This window comes from Hyla sarda, chromosome 9 (genome assembly GCF_029499605.1).
Source record: "Hyla sarda isolate aHylSar1 chromosome 9, aHylSar1.hap1, whole genome shotgun sequence".
In the NCBI taxonomy this organism is placed as follows: Eukaryota; Metazoa; Chordata; class Amphibia; order Anura; family Hylidae; genus Hyla; species Hyla sarda.
In genome coordinates this window covers 41,011,011-41,034,094 of record NC_079197.1, presented here as the reverse complement: position 1 = coordinate 41,034,094, position 23,084 = coordinate 41,011,011, and the positions used below count along the sequence as shown (strand labels likewise).

The 23,084-nt window shown below is 45.7% G+C and overlaps 2 protein-coding genes across 4 annotated transcripts in view; one reads left to right on the top strand and one right to left on the bottom strand.

The window, feature by feature from the left end:
• Window positions 1–1,377: 1,377 nt before the first annotated feature.
• On the bottom strand, window positions 1,378–14,654 carry RBMX2 (RNA binding motif protein X-linked 2). 2 transcript variants are annotated; one of them, XM_056537927.1, is made up of 6 exons: window positions 14,517–14,654; window positions 9,601–9,716; window positions 9,048–9,099; window positions 4,833–4,962; window positions 2,983–3,154; window positions 1,378–1,938 (listed from the first exon to the last, which is right to left on the bottom strand). In XM_056537927.1, the coding sequence occupies exons 1-6, from the start codon at window positions 14,519–14,521 to the stop codon at window positions 1,601–1,603; spliced, it is 813 nt and encodes a 270-aa protein (XP_056393902.1). In that variant the 5' UTR covers window positions 14,522–14,654; the 3' UTR covers window positions 1,378–1,600. The 2 variants fall into 2 exon arrangements, with proteins under 2 accessions (XP_056393902.1, XP_056393903.1); XM_056537928.1 differs by lacking the exon at window positions 14,517–14,654 and adding an exon at window positions 9,808–9,934 and having other exon boundaries at window positions 1,379–1,938.
• A 69-nt stretch (window positions 14,655–14,723) lies between these two features.
• Window positions 14,724–23,084, top strand: part of MPP1 (MAGUK p55 scaffold protein 1) — a 75,695-nt gene continuing 67,334 nt past the window's right edge. The window contains exon 1 of one of the 2 annotated variants that reach the window (XM_056537926.1): window positions 14,724–14,859. The gene's annotated coding sequence lies outside the window, so the exon portion shown is untranslated. The remainder of the gene's footprint in view (window positions 14,860–23,084) is intronic. The other variant, XM_056537925.1, reaches the window with a different exon arrangement.

Sequence of the window (23,084 nt, the reverse complement as noted above, 5' to 3'; positions counted from 1 at the left end):
GGTCCTCCGCTGTCTTCTCCGGTCCTCCGCTGTCTTCTCCGGTCCTCCGCTGTCTTCTCCGGTCCTCCGCTGTCTTCCGCAAGGCCTTACTGGGCCTGAGTAGCGACGTCATTACGCCGCTGCGTACGCCATTCCTATTGGATGACGTGCGCAGCAGCGTATTGACGTCATCGGAGAGGGCCGAGAAGACACCGGAAGACCAGCGCAGGACCCGGAGGGCACCCCGGAGCATCGTGGAGGGGTAAGTAATACTTACCGCACCACACGGGGAACATTAAGCTGCTATCCGGCAGCAGCTTAAGCATTTGGTGCTGCCGGATAGCACGTAATGCGATGGCCCCGACATAAAAAAGAATTGTATGTCGATGCTGACATCGACATGCGATGGCCTCTGAGAGGCCATCGTATGTCGATTTGATCATATGTCGGGGCCATCGTAGGTCGGAGGGGTCACTGTAATATCTTATTATATTGCATACATGCAGAAAGTGTGAAATACTATTACTGCCTTCCCTATGGGCTCTTGGCTGTTTTGGACTGTCAAGACATCTGACCCACAGATACACTCTTCTGTGCAGTTGTTATTCTAGAGCGCCATAAAAATGCAGGGCTGTAGAATAAAGACCAATAATGATGCCATTAAAAGGTGAATAGTCAACAACTAGAGGTTCATGCAACTACCAGTAATGGAAATCCTGTATGTGTAAGAACCGGGCATGCTTAGAACAATGATGAGCGATGGTGTTGTTGTGTTAGACATCCAGGTATACTGTGGAAGCAGAAAGGCATTTTATCCTAATGTGTTATTTTGTATATATTTTGGAGGGAACGTCGTTCTAAAGACTCCATTCTTGTGGAAATCCAGGTAACAATTTAACACCATATTACAATTTTTTTTTTTCAGTATGTCTAAAAAAAATAAATAAAAAAAATCTAAATGGGCACTGTCACTTATAAAAGTCAGCACCGACACCCCCACCGATCAGGAGAATGAGCAGGGAGAAGTACTGTCTTGTTGCTCATTATAGGGGAGATTTATCAAAACATGTGCAGAGAAAAACTTGCCCAGTTGCCCATAGCAACCAATCAGATCACTTCTTTAATTTTGTTTTAAGTCTTGTTAAAAATGAAAGAAGCGATCTGATTGGTTGCTATGGGCAACTGGGCAGCTTTTCCTCTGCACAGGTTTTGATAAATTTCTCCATACAAGTCTATTTAGGAGCAAGACAAAGGTCACTATGACATGGGGAGTGAGCAGCAATGCCGCACTCTTCTCCTGGCTTGTTCTCCTGATCAGTAAGGTGTCAGCACTGAGACCTCACAGATCTTAGGATATACAAACTCAGCAGACAGATTATATGAATGTGGTTTTTATTTTTATAATTTAAAATGGGCACTGTACACTTTAAAAGGAGAACTCCAGACAAAATGATCTTGTCCCCTATCCACAGGTTAGGGGATAAGTAGCTGATAGTGGGGGGGGGGGGGGGAGCTGTGCTGCAGACGGCATGCGCTCCACTCATACTGGATGACAGGTTGGCGGCAATTTTGGGGCCTAAATCCTCCTGGATGACTCCCTTTACTATAAATCTAATTACAGTCATTTTCTCCTCTTGTCGTGTTCTCTCGTCTCATATTCTTTCGGCCTTTTTGATCCATCATCTCTGTGTCTGTTTTCTGGTATCTTATGCTTTTGTTCGGTATGTCTGTCAGACCCACTATGATGACCTCGGTGCTTGTCATAATGTGATGGGTTAGAAATACTTCTTGAACCAGTATCTGTTGGGGAAGTATTCCGACTACCTCTAGAACTTTGCTGTTTAGTATTGTATTTTTCATACCCTGGATCATCACGTTCTTGTTTAATCGCCTTCACGACCTTTCCACTATTTTGGTCTTTTGAGCGGTCCTTGTCTTTTTTTCTCTTTTTCTTTTTCTCTGTTAGGACAAAAACATTAAATTTGTGTTTTATATGATTTACATAAAAATTTTCAATTTCCCATTGCTCACACAGTACATAAACTAATGTATGAAATATAACTACCTAATATTTAAGGTAAAGAAGGTCGGAGCCCTGCACTGTGACAGTCATGCTCAGTGAATAAAGGATTACCGTATATACTCGTGTATAAGCCGAGTTTTTCAGCACGATTTTTCGTGCTGAAAACGCCCCCCTCGGCTTATACTCGAGTGAACTCCGCCTGTCAATCCCTTCATCAGTGGTCTTCAACCTGCGGACCTCCAGAGGTTTCAAAACTACAACTCCCAGCATACCCGGACAGCCATCGGCTGTCCGGGCATCCTGGGCGTTGTAGTTTTGAAACCTCTGGAGGTCCACAGATTGAAGACCACTGCGGCCTTCGTCATCATCCAGCCCCCCCCATCGTCGTCAAGGCAACATCACTACTCTGGGGCCGAAACGCGGAAGAAGAGGCCCCCTGGGCATGCTGGGAGTGGTAGTTTTGAAACCTCTGGAGGTCCGCAAGTTGAAGACCACTGATGAAGGGATTGACAGGCGGTGATGATGAAGGGGGGGGGGGGGGGGGATGATGACGAAGGCCGCAGTGGTCTTCAACCTGCGGACCTCCGGAGGTTTTAAAACTAAAACTCCCAGCATGCCTGGACAGCCAATGGCTGTCCGGGCATGCTGGGAGTTGTAGTTTTGCAACATCTGGAGGTCCGCCGGTTGAAGACCACTGATGAAGGGATTGACAGGCGGTGATGATGACGGGGGGGGGGGGGGGGGGGGTCTGGATGATTACATGGGGGGATAATGTATTTCCCACCCTAGGCTTATAGTCGAGTCAATAACTTTTCCTGGGTTTTTGGGGTAAAATTAGGGGCCTCGGCTTATATTCGGGTCGGCTTATACCCAAGTATATACGGTAGTTTAGAGCAACAGTATATTTCTTCTTTTAATGTAACTGAGAAGAGTGAAACTTCTTCACCTGACCTGCAACCACAAGAAAAAGGAAACATCACCTTTCTTGGGCCTTTCCACTTCCACCACATCTTCCTCTGACGAAGATGGTGAAGGTGTCCTCGTACCACAGCCTTTCTCCCTCAGGACCCGGGTCACTTCATCAATATCCTCACCATCTTTAGGTGGACGATAATTTGCTACGTGATCCACACGGATTGTGCGCCCTCTCAGCTGCCAGAGAAGAACAAACAGTAAAAGAAAAATTCCATGGGGGTGATTAAAGGCTGGTGATTCACATATCAACCTTCAGGAAAGCATTTTTGCTATTTGATTTGTCCTCCTTGCCTTTTAAAATACATGACTCTTTACATTTTTAGCCTACAGGGCCATATAAAAGGCTTGTTTTATGTGGGACAAATTGTACTGATTGTAAATTTTGGGAGGGGTGGAAAGACTGGTTTTATTTCTATGCTGTGCACAGCTGTGTATTATGCTGTGCACAGAATTATATTTACCCTTAGCTTGAAGGTTATAATCTTTAGTTACTTCCTTTATTTTATGTATTTAGGTTTGTCTTTGATGAATAACAGACTTTATTCTTAGTTTTTTTATCATTACATAGTAACAAACTGTTCCCTTGTTTGTTTGTATGTTGAGTGGAACGAAGAAGTCTATATTCTAGTTAATTCCATATCTTACTTGTTTGTATGTTTTATTGAAACATTTTATAAAAACTACTTTGGCATTCTATGCAGTGCACTTTATGACACATTATCTTTATTCTGTAAGTCAATATGATTACAATGATACTCAATTTATATAGGTTTTGTTTTATTTTAATGCTTTAACAAAAAATAATAATAAAAGCACAAAAAATTTGCAACTCTGGTATGTTTTTTTAATTTTACGCCAATCACAGTGCAGTCTCATTATTGTTATATTTTAAAGGGGTACTCCGGCGCTTAGACATTTTATCCCCTATCCAAAGGATAGGGGATAAGATGCCTGATCGCAGGGGTCCCACCGCTGGGAACCCCCGTGATCTTGCACGCCGCACCCCGTTAAAATCAGTCCCCGGAGCATTGTGACGTCACAGCTCCGCCCCCCTCAATGCAAGCCTATGGGAGGGGGCGTGACAGCTGTCACGCCCCCTCCCATATACTTGAATTGAGGGAGAGGGGCGTAACGTCACACAGAGGCGGAGCCGTGACATCACAATCTTCCGTTCCCGTGGTCGGGAGCCAGAACCTCCAGCACTGCCAGAAGCAGATACAAGTGGGTGCTGCATGCTATATTGCGGGGGACCCCAGCGGCGGGATCCCCGCGATCAGACATCTTATCCCCTATCCTTTGGATTGGGGATAAGATGTCTAGGGGTTGAGTACCTCTTTAATAGTTAGGGCATTTTTGCATGTGGCGATACCAAATATGTTTATGCTTATTTCTACTTACATTATTTTATTTAAAAAAAAAAGGAAAAGGGGGGTGATTTTAACTTTTCTTAGGGGTGGGGATTTCTCACATTTATTACCGTACATAATTTTTTTAATAATATTTAATGAATCAGGAATTGCTGCAGCTGCCCGCACGCTGCACTTTGCAATGTACACCATCTCCGAGCTGGTGTAGATTTCAGCTACAATGTGCGCTAGCTCACTGGTGTATATTGTAATAAATTAGAAGTGTGGTAAGGCCATGCCCTCTTTTACACCAGGCCATGCCAACTTGTTTTAAAAAGAAGCGTGACTGGCATCAAAAGGCAAAAGAGACCTTTTTTTAACCAAACGGAGGCTTGCACAATCATGTGGGACTTTTCAATGCCTACAAAGCAGGAGTAGCCACTAAATAATTTTCCTTCTTCATGTATAAAGACTATAACTAATAAATTTTATAGATTTTATTCACTCACCTTAATGCCATTAAAATTGTCTACAGCCAGCACTGTACTTCTCTGATTTTCATAGCACAGAAAGCAGAATCCACGAGAGCGTCCTGTTACTTTATCACGCACCAGATTAATATTTACTATTTCCCCATATCTACATAAAAATACAGACTAGTATTAGAAACACAACAAGAAAAAGACAAATATTAAATTGGTCAAAGCTAGAAAGCAAGACTTTTAAAACTTTTCATTTGTATGTAAAGGACGAGGCCCTCTCTGCGGATTGTTCTTATAAGAAAGGTATCTTGTATGTAGCCATGTATTTCCTGGTCCCTTCATTTACACGCAATGTTCATGAGCACTATCTGGCCATTGTTTATTAAAGCATCTAATACATTATATAGCTTCAAGTGTTACTGTCATTTAAAAAAATTTGACATGTCACAGATTAATTTTTAAAGCTTTGATAGGCTAGGGTCAGGGTGCGGAGACCAACACTGATAACTAAAACAGAGATAAACACTCAGCTGAGTGCTGTCCTTCCCCAGTGTCTCCTCGCTGCAGAAGACGGATTCTATAGAAAAACTTTGAGTCATTCTCCAGGCAAGGACACCATTCAGCTAAGCACTTCTCTCTTTTTTTTGGCGATTGGTCGGGGTCTCAGCACCCAGACTCTGACTCATCATAACTTTTGCAATGTCAAAAATATTTTTAAATGAGAGTAAGACCTTAAAGTGTCCCTGTCATTTCAAAAAACTTTTTGAAATGTCACAGTGACATGTGAAATGTTTTGTTTAGTCGGGGTCTTGTTGTTAAGCCCTCCATGGATCATAGTGAAGCTCATTTTACTCCCTGGCTTGCAGTGATCTCCGTCCTGCAGCCTCATAGATTTATAATGGGCCACAGATCAGTGAAGCTACCATATGCTTTTCCCTGCTTGTTCTCTGATCGGCGGGGGTCTCAACATGGAGATCCTCACTAAGTAAAACTTTTCACATCTCACACAATCCTAAAAAAAAGGGTTGAAGTAGCTCTATGAATATAAAACTGGCTGCGGTGATGTCTCGCCTCGGCCAGCGATTTGCTGAGCTGAAGTATGACACACTGGGCCTGGGTGCTCCTATAGATGACAGTCATGTTGCAGTTCAGGAAGGTGGTTGCAGGATACCGGAAGCACAGCAGGAGCACTGGAGGTAAGTATATGTTTATTTATTTTTATACCCCAAACAATGGCCATAATTATAAAAAAAAATCTCCCACCAGACTTCTACATTTAACCCCTTAAGGACGAAGGACGTAAATGTACGTCCTGGTGAGGTGGTACTTAACGCACCAGGACATACATTTACGTCCTAAGCATAACCGCGGGCATCGGAGTGATGCCCGGATCATGTGCAGCAGGTCCCGGCTGTTGATCGCAGCCAGGGCCCCGCCGGTAATGGCAGACATCCGCGATCCCGTGGATGTCTGCCATTAACCCCTCAGATGCCGTGATCAATACAGATCACGGCATATGTAGCATCGCGGTCACTTAAATGGATGATCGGATCGCCCGCAGCGCTGCCACGCCGATCCGATCATCCAGCACGGCAGACGGAGGTCCCCTCACCTGCCTCCGCTGCCTTCCGGGCGTCTTCTGCTCTGATCTGCCTTCCCGCAGACCAGAGCAGAAGATGAACGATAACGCTGATCAGTGCTATGCCCTATGCATAGCACTGAACAGCATTCGCAATCAAATGATTGCTGTAAATAGTCCCCTATGGGGACTATTAAAGTGTAAAAATAAAAGTAAAAAAAGTCAAAAAAAATTTGAAAACCCCCTCCCCCCCAATAAAAACAAAAATTTTCCCATTTTCCCTATTTGACCCCCCAAAAATATTTTATATACATATTTGGTATCACTGTGTGTGTAAATATCTGAACTATTAAAATAAAATGTTAATGATACCGTACGGTGAACGGCGTGAATGTAAAAAAATAATAATAATAATTAAAAAAAAGGCCAAAATAGCTGCTTTTTTATAACATTTTATTCACCCAAAAAAAAATATAAAAAATGTATTAAAAGTTTTATATAAGCAAATATGGTATCAATAAAAAGTACAGATCACCGCGTATGAGCCCTCATACCGCCGCCTATACGGAAAAATTAAAAAAGTTATAGGTCTCCAAAATAGGGGATCTTAAACGTACTAATTTGGTTAAAAAATTTGTGATTTTTTTTTTAAGCGCAACAACATTAATAGAAAAGTATGTTATCATGGGTATAATTTTAATCATACTTACCCAAAGAATACATAACACATGCAATTTTTACCGTAAATTGTACGGCGTGAAAACGAAACCTTCCAAAATTAGCAAAATTGCGGTTTTCTTTTTAATTTCCCCACACAAATAGTATTTTTTTGGTTGCGCCATACATTTTATGGTAAAGTGAGTGATGGCATTACAACAGACAACTGGTCGCGCAAAAAACAAGCCCTCATACTAGTCTGTGGATGAAAATATTAAAGAGTTATGATTTTTTTGAAGGCGAGGAGGGAAAAACGAAAACGTAAAAATAAAATTGTCTGCGTCCTTAAGGCCCAAATGGGCTGCGTCCTTAAGGGGTTAAGCTAAACATGTAAGAGTGGGAGTGGGGGCCATTGTACCCAGGACGATTTATAAACAGTAGCATGCCACTATTGTTTGCCTGTTTTGGTTACTTAAAGAAGACAACATTGGAGCATGACTGCTGGTTACAGTCACGGCCGTAAATGTTGGCACCCCTGAAATCTTTCAAGAAAAAGTATTTCTCACAGAAAAGGATTGCAGTAACACATGTTTTGCTATACACATGTTTATTCCCTTTGTGTGTATTGGAACTAAACAAAAAAAAAGCAAATTGGACATAATGTCAGACCAAACTCCAAAAATGGGTTGGACAAAATTATTGGCACCCTTTCAAAATTGCGGATAAATAAGATTGTTTCAAGCATGTGATGCTCCTTTAAAGTCACCTGGGGCAAGTAACAGGTGTGGGCAATATAAAAATCACACCTAAAAGCAGATAAAAAGGAGAGAAGTTTACTTAGTCTTTGCATTGTGTGTCTGTGTTTGCAACCCATGGCACTGTAGCTAATCTCCCCGGGCGTGGACGGAAGAGAAAGATTGATGAAAGGTGTCAATGCAGGATAGTTTGGATGGTGGATAAGCAGCCCCAAACAAGTTCCAAAGATATTCGAGCTGTTCTGCAGGCTCCGGGAGCATCAGTGTCAGCACAAACTATCCGTCAACATTTAAATGAAATGAAACGCTATGGCAGGAGACCCAGGAGGACCCCAATGCTGACACAGAGACATAAAAAGTAAGACTACATTTTGCCAAAATCCTTTTGGAAAAAGGTCTTGTGTACAGATGAGACCAAGATAGAGCTTTTTAATAAAGCACATTATTCTACTGTTTACCGAAAACTAAATGAGGCCTACAAAGAAAAGAACACAGTACCTACAGTGAAATATGGTGGAGGTTCAATTATGTTTTGGGGTTGTTTTGCTGCCTCTGGCACTGGTTGCCTTGAATGTGTGCAAGGAATCATGAAATCTGAGGATTACCAATGGATTTTGGATCCCACTGTACAACCCAGTGTCAGAAAGCTGGGTTTGCATCCGCAATCTTGGGTCTTCCAGCAGGACAATGACCCCAAACATACGTCAAAAAGCACCCAGAAATGGATGGCAAAAGTGCTGGAGAGTTCTGAAGTGGCAGCAATAAGTCCAGATCTAAATCCCATTGAACACCTGTGGAGGAATCTTAAAATTGCTGTTGGGAAAAGGTGCCTTCCAATAAGAGAGACCTGGAGCAGTTGATGATAATTGATGATTATAGGAAGCCACAGATTTCAGTTATTTTTTCCAAAGGGTGTGCAACCAAATATTAAGTCAAGGGTGCCAATAATTTTGTCCAGCCCATTTTTGGAGTTTGGTGTGACATTATGTCCAATTTGCTTTTTTTCCTCCCTTTTTGGTTTGGTTCCAATACACACAAAGGGAATAAACATGTGTATAGCAAAACATGTGTTACTGCAATCCTTTTCTGTAAGAAATACTTATTTTTCTTTTCAGGGGCACCAACAATTACAGCCATGACTGTATACACAGGTGTATTGTGGTCACAGTATAAAATGCATCATATATATATCATTATATATAATTTAAAAATATTAGTAGGAAGAGGAACCATGTAGTGCAATAAACTCACTGTGAGAAGACACAGATGATGTCCCCTTCTGTCAACTCATACGGCAGCCCACCTGAAAAACAAAAGTAGTGTTATATATCCACAGGGTATGCATAAATGTCTGACAGGGGAAACAGCCTCTGTCTTCGTGCCACTTCAATCCAGTTAAGCAAGGTGGTGACTAAATAGCTGAACATATGCTTGGCTCTCTCCACTATGGGATTTATGGAAATAAATGAGCAATTTTCACAAACGTAGTAATGTCTTTCTGACACACCACCCAGCCATCTGAGGGTCCAATATACTATGCTGACCACCACTACTGCAACAGTTGTCCTAACAAACAAGGCTCTGTGACCACAATGGTTTCCTTTAACATAATCACACTCAATGGGGGAGACTTATCAAAACCTGTCCAGAGGAAAAGTTGCTGAGTTGCCCAAAGCAACCAATCAGATCGCTTCTTTCATTTCTGAAAAGGCCTGTGAAGCAATCGGATTGGTTGCTATGGGCAACTCAACAACTTTTCCTCTGGACAGGTTTTGATAAATTTCCCCCAAGGTGTTTAACTTACCCATAAAAATCCATGCGCTGTCTTTGTAGTCTTGATGCCAAGACACCGAATCCTTTACACCAAGTTTGGCCTCACGAGCATTGAGCTCATTGATCAACTTTACTTTTGTTAAAGGACTGCAGAAGAGTAAAGAAAAGTTATAAGTTGTCACCTATAAATATCACACACACACATATATATGTACAGTGGGGGAGATTTATCTAAAACCTGTTTATAGGAAGAGATCAGTAACAGATCCACAGCATATTTTACACAGCGGATCCACCGGTGACCAGCAGTAATCAGCTGGTACGAGCAGCCACACCGGTACGAGCGAGTCACCGTGCACGTGCGCAGTGTACTCAGACATCATGGCTGCTCTGCAATGTCCGAGTACACTGCAAGTGTTCGCACCGACTTGCAGGTCCGTTTGGCTGCTTGTATGTGTTTGGAAACAGCTGGAGGCACAATATAGGGTTGGGTCACGGGCGGATCCATTATGTGTGACCCTACCCTAAAAATAGAAAATGTGATCTGACTGGTTGCCATGTGGTTGCCATGGCTAACTGCACCTCTCTTCCTCTACACAGGTTTTGATAAATCTCCCCCAACAAAACCAGAACAATCACTATCTGTTCACAAAGTATACTAAATATATGAAAACAAAATGTTCTTATGCAAATGTATGTTATCTTCCTACCAGAATTGCAACAGGTATATTTGAAGTCTGGACTCTGGTCGCAGGGTTGCATTGAGACATTATATCTAGTCAATAAAACTTGCAACATAACGTGACCACTGTCACACAAAATCCAGCTCTGATGGATTTTTGGTCACAGGCTGCATTTAATTTTGCCAGTATTGACTTCAGTGCATGCGTCAGTGACCTACTTGTGACTCCATTGTGAATGGTTTATTTATTTCTACAGATAAATTGCTACTATAATAAAGCCGCACAGTAGGCCTGCACGATATATCACAAAAAAGTGCGATTATTTATCTGCTCCCCGGCAGCAGCATTGTAGTGGCTCTGGTGACAGCAGCCCGACGACAAGAGCTCCTGTGGCGGCGTTAGGAGCTTCTGTGACTGCGGCATGGGCTCCTGTGGTGGCAGCGAGGATTGGCGCAGCAAAACCACCTAACAGCGCTCTTCTACCTTCATTGGTGGTGAGAATTGTCCCCGCAGTCCACGTGACTGCACTCTCCTCCTGTGATTGGCGACGGCGTACAACAGGTGAGGAGGTTAACCCCACCACGGCCGGCCTCCGTAAAAAAATGGCGCAGCCATGCGGCAGGTGAATGAAGCAAGCTCAGGAGCTGAGCGCGCTTCATACTGGCTAATGCCGGCCATCACCGATCCAGATCACAGCGTCTAAAATGCCGAAATCAAGTGTCGGTAGCTCAGTGGAGTTGATCGGGACACAGGTAAAATCCACTGGGTCCGATCAGCTGAGAGGATGGGCGGAGGTTTCCTACCTGCCTCCGGCTTGTCCGATTGGCGCTCTAATAATGCTGGCAGCGTCAGCAGCCAGTAGTAATGGAGCGCCGATAACACTGATCAATGCTGTCCTATGGCACAACCTTGTTCAGTGTCTACAATCACAAGATTGCATCTAATAGTCCCCATAGCAAACTAACAGTGTGCCTCCAGCTGTTGCAAGACTACAATTCCCAGCAGCCTTTGGCTGTCCGGGCATGCTGGGAGTTGTAGTTATGCAAGAACTGGAGACACACTGTTTGGAAAACAGTGCCCTATGGGGACTAATCAAATTGTGAGAGAAAATTTTTTTTTTTAAACAAAAAGGTAATAAATGTTAATAAGCCCCTAGCTTAATAACAAAAAGTTTGAATCCCCTTTCCCCCTCCCATTTTTAAATAAAATAATGTAAACAAATTTAAACATAAATATATGTGGTATTGCCGCGTGAGTAAATGTCAGAAATATTAAATATAACTAATGAAACTGCACGGACAACGTAAAGAAAAAAAATAAAATAACAGGATTGAAAAATTTTGGTTACTTCATATACCAGAAAAAAATTACATGTATTAAAAAGTGACCAAAAAGTCAAAACAATAATGGTGCCAATAAAAACTACAGATCACAGCGGAAAAAAATGAGCCTCATACAGCCCGGTATATGGAAAAATAAGAGATAAAGGGGTCAGAAGATGACAATTTTAATCATAGGAAGAAAAGAACAAAAAACCCTCCCGACAAACCCCCTCTCGGTGCTTAAGGGAATACACATACTCCCTGTGTTCCCTCCCATGTGGCTGCACTGCACAATAGAGCAACGCAAGAACACCGGAGATGGTGGAGATTACAGTATACCCGGCCAGGAGAGTACAGGGACTACAACTATACCCAGCCAGGAGAGTACAGGGACTACAACTATACCCAGCCAGGAGAGTACAGGGACTACAACTATACCCAGCCAGGAGAGTACAGGGACTACACTATACCAGGCCAGGAGAGTACGGGGACTACACTATACCAGGCCAGTAGAGTACGGGGACTACACTATACCAGGCCAGTAGAGTACAGGGACTACATTATACCAGGCCAGTAGAGTACAGGGACTACATTATACCAGGCCAGGAGAGTACAGGGACTACACTATACCAGGCCAGGAGAGTACGGGGACTACACTATACCAGGCCAGGAGAGTACGGGGACTACACTATACCAGGCCAGGAGAGTACGGGGACTACACTATACCAGGCCAGGAGAGAAATACTTAGGTTTCAACACATACCAGTGAATGAAAGCAGAGCAGCATTGAGCAAGAACGCAGAACTCCAACAGCCATCTTGTCTCATCGGACCTCCACAATCATGCTGTGGGTCATCCGATGAGTCTTACAAAGCACTCCTAATGCCTTACATGCCATGATCAGTATTTAACAAGGCATCTGAAGGGTTAATGGCAAACATCAATGGGATCTTGCCATATTTGTTAAGAATCTAGGAGCAAGCAAAAAAAATAAAATGTTAGGAGCCAAGATGCTAGGGCTGGGCGGTATACCGGTTCATACCGAATACCGACATTTTTGGGCTGCACGATATGAATTTTAGCCCATACCGCAATACCGGTTGGGCCCCTCCCCCTTGGGAATGAATTATCAGCCCAGCGCAGCGCTGTCTCCACATCGGGGAACTAATCATATGTTACCCGCCTGCGCTGTTCTGCTCCCCCCCAATTAATTATCAGCCCAGCCAGCGGGGTACTACTCACAGATGTCAAGCACTGCCCTCCTCCTCTTTGTTGCGGGCCGACACCGGCGCTGGAACTCTATAGTGTACGCCAGTGGTCTCCAACCTGTGGACCTCCAGATGTTGCAAAACCAGGGATGTGGAATTCCTATCGCCCGACGCCAGGGACTAGTAGTTTTGGGCGCCGGGCAGGTGAATTTGTCCGCCCCTTAGCCCGGCTTCGGGCAAGCAGGGCCGGACCTGACAAGTGCGGCGGATCTGCAGTCTGTATGGAGCGGGCTCCCGACTCCTGCCCGCTCCGTACTCTGCGGCCTGTGTCCTCCGAAGCAGAGCAGGGGAGATGAGAAGCTGTGTATTTGTCTTCTCTCCCCTGCTCTGCAGACGTGCGGGGGAAGATGAGGGGGCGTGGCTTCTTGCTCCCCGTGCAGACCTGCGTCCTCTGCCTTCACTCCCCCCAGCTGTAGTTTCGGAGAGTTGAGGGGAGGAGGCACGTCTGCACGGGGAGATGCTTGCGGCGCTCACAGGAGAGTATGGAGCGGGCTCGGGATTCCTGCCCGCTCCATACTCTGCAGCCCCCAGCTGTTCTCAGTAGCCGGGGGCCGCCGCTAATAGCCAGCATGCGGCGATCGCCGCGGCTGGCTATTAACCCGCAGCTAATACAGGACATCACCGATCGCGGTGATGCCCTGTATTAACCCTTCAGATGCGGCGATCAAAGCTGACCGCAGTGTCTGAAGTGAAAGTGACACTAGCCCGGCTGCTCAGTCGGGCTGTTCGGGACCACCGCGGTGAAATTGCGGCATCCCGAACAGCTTACAGGACACCGGGAGGGACTTTACCTGCCTCCTCGGTGTCTGCTCCGTGCCGGGATCCCCTGCATGGCCGGCGCTCTCCTTCATCGTCAATACGTCGTCGTGCACGCCGTCCTGTCATCCAATAGGAGTGGTGTGCGTAGCGACGTGATGGCGGCGACGGAGGGCAAAGATACCGGGCAGCAGAGACGTTCCGGAGCGGCGGGGACACGTGAGTATTACCTCCTATACCAGTGGTCTTCAACCTGCGGACCTCCAGATGTTGCAAAACTACAACTCCTGGCATGCCCGGACAGCCAACAGCTGTCCGGGCATGCCGGGAGTTGTAGTTTTGCAACATCTGGATGTCCGCAGGTTGAAGATCACTGTCCTATACTTTATATTGTATTTGGTTCAGAATCTTTTTTTTCTAGATTTTCATCCTTTAAGTTTGGGTGCGTCTTATATGACAGAGCTTCTTATATGATGTAAAATACGGTATTCATAAGTTTCCTACCACTGGACATCTTCTTTAACAATATTTGTCCATTTTCTGCGGGATGCCAATGCATACAATTAACTGAAGCAGGCATGCAGTGCCATTGTACCCTAACGCAGTGTTTCCCCAATCAGTGTGCCTCCAGCTGTTGCATAACTACAACTCCTACCGTTTGGCTGTCTGGGCATGCTGGGAGTTGTGGTTTTGCAACAGCTGGAGGCACACTGATTAGGAAACACTGCTCTCACGTGTCCCATTGTATCGGTGATCTTCATAAGGAATTGTATTCAGACAGTTCAGTCTTCTCCACGAGTAAAAGACCCACGGAACACAATACTGGGGAACTGTACAGATTAATCCCAGAGCTTCAATTGTAAAAACTACAAAATATCGCGTCAAGACAAACTGCAGACCGCCACAACATACACTTACTTCATTTTCCGTCGCACCTATATGACGTCACCACCGTAGTGAAGCCGTAAGAGGGAGGAGCATATGAGTGATTGGCATGTAAGCGGGCCGTCCTCAGAACACGTGATAGAGCCGAAGGAAATGCGTTAAGTGGGATGGACGCTAGGGAGCAGTAGAGAGCAAGTATCGTGCCTGCAGCTTGTTGTTTGTTAGTTCTGTTGTAGAGGAAAAGCAGAGCAGTCCTTCCCGCCAGTCAGGGCTGTGTGCTGAGGCGAGAGCTGCCATACTGCTGACACTGAGGATGTGTAGCAGGGGTTTCTCCTAAGGACATGGAGGAGAGGTGTTTATCTGCTCTTCTCCTCAGGTATACGGGTGCCCTTTCCTGAGCACATGGAGTATAACAAAAGCCTAATAGATTGTTCTGTAATGTCTATGTCAGTGCTTCTCAAGCAATGTGCCTCCAGCTGTTACTGTGCTTCCAGCTGTTACTGTCCAGGGATGCTGGGAGTAGGGTTGCCATCTTTGTTACAAAAAAAATTAAAAGCTAATTTGGATAATTTAATTTATATGTGTAATAGAGATGAGCGAACTTACAGTAAATTCGATTCGTCACGAACTTCTCAGCTCGGCAGTTGCTGACTTATCCTGCATAAATGAGTTCAGCTTTCAATTGCTCCTGTGGGCTGGAAAAGGTGGATACAGTCCTAGGAAAGAGTCTCCTAGGACTGTATCCACCTTTTCCAGCCCACGGGAGCACCTGAAAGCTGAACTCATTTATGCAGGATGTCATCAACTGTCGAGCCGAGAAGTTCGTGACGAATCGAATTTACTGTAAGTTCACTCATCTCTAATGCGTAATCTAAGAGGATGCACATGCGGGGGTGATAGTCCTATTCTGACCCCTATAACTTTATTTTTTGTGCCCCGATCTATAGTTTTGAACAGTACCATTTTTGTTTTTAAGGGACTTTTTAATTGCTTTTTTTTTTTAAAATAAATTTGGTAGTTGCAGATAATTAACCACAACTCCCACCATGCCCTAATACGGCCTGCAGCTCAGCAGCTGCCCCAAATGAAAACTACAGCTCCCAGCATGTTGGCCTACATAGTAGTATATAGTATAGGTCCGTGGTAGAGATGAGTGAACTTAAAGTAAATTCGATTCGTCACGAACTTCTCAGCTCGGTGGTTGCTGACTTTTCCTGCATAAATTATTTCAGCTTTCCGGTGGGCTGGAAAAGGTGGATACAGTCCTAAGAGAGTCTCCTAGGACTGTATCCAGCTTTTCCAGCTCACTGGAGCACCTGAAAGCTGAACTAGTTTATTCAGGAAAAGTCATCAACTGCCGAGCTGAGAAGGTCGTGAGGAATCGAATTTACTGTAAGTTCGCTCATCTCTAGTCAGTGGTCTTCAACCTGTGGACCTGCAGATGTTGCAAAACTACAACTCCCAGCATGCCCGGACAGCCGTTGGCTGTCCGGGCATGCTGGGAATTGTAGTTTTGCAACATCTGGAGGTCTGCAGGTTGAAGACCACTGGTATAGGTCAATGTTTCCCAACCAGGGGTGCATTGCATTGCTGGTATTTATAATATAAAAATACTGGCAGGGTGGCCAAAATACCAGCCAGGTGGCAACCCTAGCTGGGAGTTGTAGTTTTGCAATAGTTGGCGGCACACTGGCTGGGGGGGACTGGTATTATGTAGTTGAGTCCACATGTTGCTGGACTGCGCTAATGTATGGTGTTGTAGTTTTTAGGTTCATGTCAGCGTGGTTTCAGAGGTAAGTCTGGCCTAAAGGTTGGAGGCTCATATATTGTTTTACTTCATAAAGGAGTGTTTGTCAACAAGAGATGATTTCTTCCAAAAACAGCGCCACACTGTCCTCAGGTAGTGTATGGTATTGCATACACTAGGGAGCACATATGCTGGGTGTGGTTTTGCAGCTAAGTTCCACGGAAGTGAATGGAGCCAAGTTGTAATACCACACAAGCTGGGGACAGGTGTGGTGCTAAGGGCTCGTTCACACTGCCGGCGGGCTATGCTATGTGGAGCTCCTGGGTTCCTCTCATCAAATAAACTTTTGATATATTTTAGATTAATGAATGTTGAATAACTTTCCAATAGCATGTTAATGAAAAATATGCTTCTTTCTATTGTATTTTTCCCGATCAGTCCTGTCAGCAAATATTTCTGACTCATGCTGGAGTCCTAAACACTCAGAGCTGCCAGCCTGCTTTGTTCACAGCCAAACAGGCTGTGAACAAAGCAGGCTGGCAGCTCTGAGTGTTCTCCTTTGTGAACAAAGCAGACTGTCAGCTCGTAGTGTTTAGGACTCCAGCATGAGTCTGAAATGCTTGCTGCCAGGGCTGGTAGGGAGACCCCTAGTGGTCATTTCTTCAAAGTGGAAAAATAAATAGAAAGAAGCATATTGTTTAATAACATGCAATTGTAACGTTATTCTGCATACATTAATCTATAATATATCAAAAGTTTTTTTGATGAGAGGTACCCTTTAAGTTTTGGGTAGAAATTTTTTTTTTTTTACCGGCTCACAGACAGACCCTGCGCAAGTTAATGGGGTCCGCCAGGACATGACAGTAGCCGTTTGCATCCTACCACTGAGGAGAGGTGTGGTGCTGTCCCTAGAAGAATTTAGCTCTAATTCTCTCTTTCTGTAATGTTCTCTACATCTATAATGGTTGCAGCACCATAGGTTAGTTGTTTCAGTGCTGCTGGGTGTGACCTTACCCTGAAGGGGTATCAGAATTCATGGCTATTAGATGGGGGTACAGCGCTTGTGCGAATGCTGCAGACTCTTTGTGTTTATAAGGGCTTGTGTGAAAATATAAAAATTGCCTGTGTTCATAAAGGGGTTGTCCGGTTATGTTAAAATTAATCCCCTATGTAATGGTGTAATTAGAGATGAGCGAACTTACAGTAAATTCGATACGAACTTCTCGACTCGGCAGTTGATGACTTTTCCTGCATAAATTAGTTCAGCTTTCAGGTGCTCCGGTGGGCTGGAAAAGGTGGATACAGTCCTAGGAGACTCTTTCCTAAGACTGTATCCACCTTTTCCAGCCCACCGGAGCATCTGAAAGCTGAACTAATTTATGCAGGATAAGCCATCAACTGCCGAGCTGAGAAGTTCGTGACGAATCAAATTTACTGTAAGTTCGCTCATCTCTAGGTGTAATGGAAAGGGGATAAGTGTCTGATGGGGGGGGGGTTCCCGTCTCCAGAACGGGACCAGTCTCTTATTTCGGAGGCCCCTGCCTTCTGAGATGAATTGTTCTTAGGAGTGACTGCCCGCTCCTCTAATCACTGGCCATAGACTTAAAGCGGTACTCCGTCCCTAGACATCTTATCCCCTATCCAAAGGATAGGATGTCTGATCGAGGGTGCGGCACCCCAGACATCCGGTGCACGGAGCAAACTTCGGTCCGTGCCCGATGACTGGCGATGCAAGGTGAAGGCTCGTGACGCCACGCCCACTCAATCCAAGTCTATGGGAGGGCTGTCACGCCCTCTCCCATAGACTTGCATTGAGGGGGCGTGGCTGTGACATCACAAGCCTCCAGCGCTGCACCAGATGCTCTAAACCAGCAGCGGGACCCCCGTTATCAGACATCTTATTTCCTATACTTTGGATAAGGGATAAGATGTCTAGGGGCGGAGTACCCCTTTTAACCATGTGACACAGAGCCTGGAGACTAATGGCTCCTTCACACTACAGAATCTCCGTAGCGGGAGCCAGCAGAACAAGCTGTCACTAGGGCCGCACAGAAATGTAACAGCGCCGCTCTTGTCCTCAGTTAGTCTGGTATTATAGCTTCGTTCCATTGAAGTAAATGAAACCACGTTGTAATACCACACACAACCCGAGGACAGCCGTGGGACTGGTTTTGGTAGAAAATGGCTTTGATTTTCTAAATCTCAGATATCAACAAAAATTGAGAACATTTTACCTTGCAAAATCCATACGTTTTATCTCTTGTCCTAGCACAGATTTTTGTGGTATTTTGTGCAAGTGAAACCTCATTCAGTTTGCACAATAGTTTCTTGTCAGCATAAAATAAGTGACCTAGTATGAATCATACTGTGTGAGCTGCATCGTCCATGAGCTCCCATTAAAGGGGTACTACTGCGGAATTATTTTTTTTACATATCAACTTTCTCCAGAAAGTTAATCAGATTTGTAAGTAACTTATATTAAAAAGCCTTAAAGGGGTACACAACTGCGTCAGCATTCGGAACAAAATGTTCCGAACGCTGGGGCAATGGAGTACCCCTTTAATCCTTCCGGTACTTATCTATTGTATACTACAGAGGAAGTTCTTTTTAAATTTCTTTACTGTCTGACCACAGTGCTCTCTGCTGACACCTCTGTCAGTGTCAGGAACTGTCCAGAGCAGGAGCAAATTCCCATAGCAAAGCTCCCCTGCTCTGGACAGTTCAAGACATGGACAGAGGTGTCAGCAGAGAACAACTCATATTCCTCTGTAGCTTACAGCAGCTGAGAAGTACTGGAAGGATTAATATTTTTTAAAATAAAAGTAATATACAAATGTGTTTTAACTTTTTGGCACCAGTTAATTTAAACAAATAGTTTTCCATCGGAGTACCCCTTTAACCTGGTGGGAATGAAGGGCGTACAGGCACGCCCTTGCATCCTGGTACTTAAAGGAGTAGTCCAGTGGTGACTCAGTGGTTTACAACTTATCCCCTATCTTAAGGATAGGGGATAAGTTGCAGATCGCGGAGGGTCCGACCGCTGGAGCCCCCCGCGATCTCCTGTACGGAGCCCCGACAGCCCGAGGGAAGGGGGCGTGTCGACCTCCGCACGAAGCGGCGGCCGACACGCCCCCTCAATACAACTCTATGGCAGAGCCGAAGCGCTGCCTTCGGCAATCTCCGGCTCTGCCATTGAGATGTATTGAGGGGGCGTGTCGGCCGCCGCCTCGTGCGGGGGTCGACACCCGCTATCTCGGCGGAGAGCCGGGGCCCGTACAGAGAGATCGCGGGGGGCCCCAGCGGTCGGACCCCCGCGATCTCAAACTTATCCCCTATCCTTAGGATAGGGGATAAGTTTTTCACCACTGGACTACCCCTTTAAGGACCAAGGGCGTACATTTAATCCCTGGTCCCATTACTGGGGTTTGAAGCATGTTCACGAGTTAAGCACGCTACAAACCTGGTGGGTCCCGACTATCAGCAGCCAGGACCCAAGGTTAATACCAGGCATCACTGATCGGAAACCGAAAGGAAAAGTATCCCGGCAGCTCAGCGGAGCTGATCGGGACCATCGTGGTGAAACCTGAGAGGATGGCGAGAGGGCCCTTACTTGCCTCCAATCAGTCTTCTGCTGCTCCCAGCCTGCTATGCAGGCTGGAGCACCAGAACACCAATAAGGCTTCTTTCACACTACAAAATTACTCCGTTTTAAAGATCCGAAGTTCTGTCTTAAAATCATCTGTAAAACGGCAGTTAAAAAATCCTATACGGCCGTTTGAAAATCTCATTCTAGTCTATGGGATTTTTACATTATCCTTTTTAACCCGTTATAGCCCGTTATTAAGAACGGCCGTTATTTTGTGACGGAAGATAGTAACATGCATGCAATATTTCTCCCGTTAATATCTTCTATACAGTCCGGTGACTAATTTTCCAGGTGAAGTTCCAAAGAGTGTCTCGGTGGTTTACTTGGATCTTTTATACCTGCCTGTTAGGCTGGGTTCACACTACGTTTTGTCCCATACGGGAGCGCATACGGCAGGGGGGAGCTAAAAGCTCGCGCTCCCGTATGTGACCGTATGCGCTCCCGTATGTCATTCATTTCAATGAGCCGACCGGAGTGAAACGTTCGGTCCGGTCGGCTCATTTTTGCGCCGTATGCGCTTTTACAACCGGACCTAAAACCGTGGTCAACCATGGTTTTAGGTCCGGTTGTAAAAGCGCATACGGCGCAAAAATGAGCCGACCGAACGTTTCACTCCGGTCGGCTCATTGAAATGAATGACATACGGGAGCGCATACGGTCACATACGGGAGCGCGAGCTTTTAGCTCCCCCCTGCCGTATGCGCTCCCGTATGGGACAAAACGTAGTGTGAACCCAGTAGACTGTCTGCATGTTTCCTTTCCCACACACAGCCTTTGTCTCTTGCATCTGAGCAAGCAGTCCTGGTGTGTGACACCATTAGGAGATGGGGTGTGTGCCTTTCCTGCAGGTTCCATGGACTTTCACAGAAACAGCAGCATTTTCTGTTCCTTTTTCTAAGGGTGTAACGTGGTCTGCTTGGGGCATGGTTGTGACACACTGTTGGGTGCTAAGCTGTCTTCCATGCTGCCGGACTTTTGGATGTCTGCATTCTCTTTTGCGTCTGCAGTCTTAGTACCCCACTACTATCATGCGGTAACCATGTTCGTGTCCCAACATATGCTAGGCCACTCTGCAAGTGTAGAGCCCACCTTCCCTTTTATTCGGTGGGCTGTGTCTCGGGCCTTCCTGTGATCTTGTTTCCAACGGTTGAGCACCTCTGTTCTGGCATGGGGCATGATGGGGCGACAGTCGGTTCAGCCCCCCCCCCCCCCCCCTTGCCTCCAGGTATCTGTAATGGGCTCCTGTGCGGGATGGTTCAGATGCCGGCCCTGTTGTCTTAGAAAATGACCAGGATGGCTCTGTTGATGCCCTCCTGGTCCAGGGTTTCACCACGTTGGGGTGTTCCTCTCAACGCTTTGGTTACTGTGGGGGCGTGTACTTCTTTCATTTGTAGTCACGTCTTTGTATCAGTGTCCAGCATCAGTGTCCAGATTTCCTATCTCTCCGGGGACACAAATTAGCTCCTTCATTCCTCAATATGTTGTTGCAGGGTTCCTGGGGACTACATCCACCCGGTACTTTGCCCCCTTGACTTAGGATGGCATTTCCCTGCTCCTATATAGTGCTTAGCACATTTGACCATCCCCTTTCCACAGGGGGTATGGGGTTCAGGGAGCTTGGCATAGTCTGGGCCTGGTTTTCATTGCGACCACCACTTGTTTTTCCCCTCCTCTATATAGGTGGGGTATCTGGCTGGGCCCTTGTTTTTTTGCTGGAAGCAATCAACTGAGCTGCGTACTTTTGCAGCCTGGCTCTCTTCCTGTTTCTTGGTTATCTACTGCTGCTCATGCAGTCTTGGCTCTCTCCTCTGTTGGAGGAGTTAATGCGATCTTGTATGGCTCGGCGTCAGCCAGTCTAGCACCGTCTGTTTGGATCCTGCCATTGCTCTTTTCCTCCCTCGGTGCAATCTCCCTGGAGGGGTTTGTTCCTCTTCGTTTTGTCGGCGTAAGCTGCGCTACACTGACACTACAGTCTTCTGGAGTTACCTTCCCTTTTGTTCCCCCTCCATTCTTGTCCTGACGGGATGTTGCTTTGGTCCGCTTAGACCACTGGGGTCCATGTCTGGTTAGTCTCCTTGTCTTGAACACTATCCTAGTATGCTGTGGCGTGCCTTCTTTTCTAGGTCGGTCCTTCTGGTTCTTTGGGCCTTAGTGACGGTTGAGGTCTCGGGCATGTGTAGCTCTCCTGCCCAGACTTCTGTGATCCCATCGTGGGGTGGTCTTTCTGTACCGCACTTGTCTCGACACAGAAGTTTGTTTCCCGGAGTGTTTCTCGGCCGTTGGGTTTACGTACCCTTCAGGTGTAAGTCATGCAGGAACCTCCATACCCATGTCAGTTGCTCTGGGTTCCGGGATGCTTCTTTTTCAGGGTCTTCTGCTCCTTTTTTGGCCATTTTTTCCTTCCGTGTATGTCTTCCAAGTGACTCAGGAACCTCCAGTTCCCATGTCTGTCTCTCTGGTGTTCCAGGATGCTCCTTTTCAGGGCGTTCCGTTCCTTTTTTGGTTATTACTTTCCATCTCCTCCTTCGGGTTCCATGTACTCAGAGATGGAGGGCGTTCCAGTCATCTGGATTACACCAATCGAACTGATTTCACCTTCTGGGTGCTCGCGGCGGGCCCCTGGGACAGGGATTTTGGGTCTCCAGATGTTTAGGTCATCTATTTTGTGCACCAGGCCTCTCTTGAGCCAGTTTCAGTCTTTCTTTTTCCAGTGGTTTTCTGATCTCCACCTTGTGTGCTCCCCTTCTGCTCTCCCTTGCCCCTTTCCACCATGTTCTCTTGAATTGGCCGACCCAGGATGGGGTTCTTTTGTTGTGCCCTTTTTTTCCATTTTTGTTTCCCAGCCGTGCTAGCCCTCCGTCTGGTTCTGTGTTCCTTGGGATTGATTTCCTACTTTCTGGATAGTTCTGGCCCATCTGGCTTCTTAGTTGTTTGTACCCCATAATTGTAAGCGCTGCGGAATCTGTAGGCGCTATATAAATAAAATTATTTTTTATTATTAGTTGACTTTTCTTATCTCTATCTATGGACCGTAGATTTAGTCTTTGCAAAGGATGGTCCCTTCCTTTTGGCTTCATAGTCAATCTCCATGGACTGGGGATGTTCCTGGAGCTCCGTTTCTGGGCCTCGGTTGTCTCTGGCCTGGGATCTCGTCCGCAGACCTTAGACGAGTGGGTTCGGTCTCTGGACTGATTCCCTTTTTCTAGTG

Coding starts and splice junctions, on each gene's coding strand:
- RBMX2 (XM_056537927.1), bottom strand. Junction 9,100..9,600: donor CAGCGCATGGATTTTTATGG/GTAAGTTAAACA, acceptor TTTGTTTTTCAG/GTGGGCTGCCGTATGAGTTG. Junction 3,155..4,832: donor ACAATTTTAATGGCATTAAG/GTGAGTGAATAA, acceptor CTTCTCTGGCAG/CTGAGAGGGCGCACAATCCG.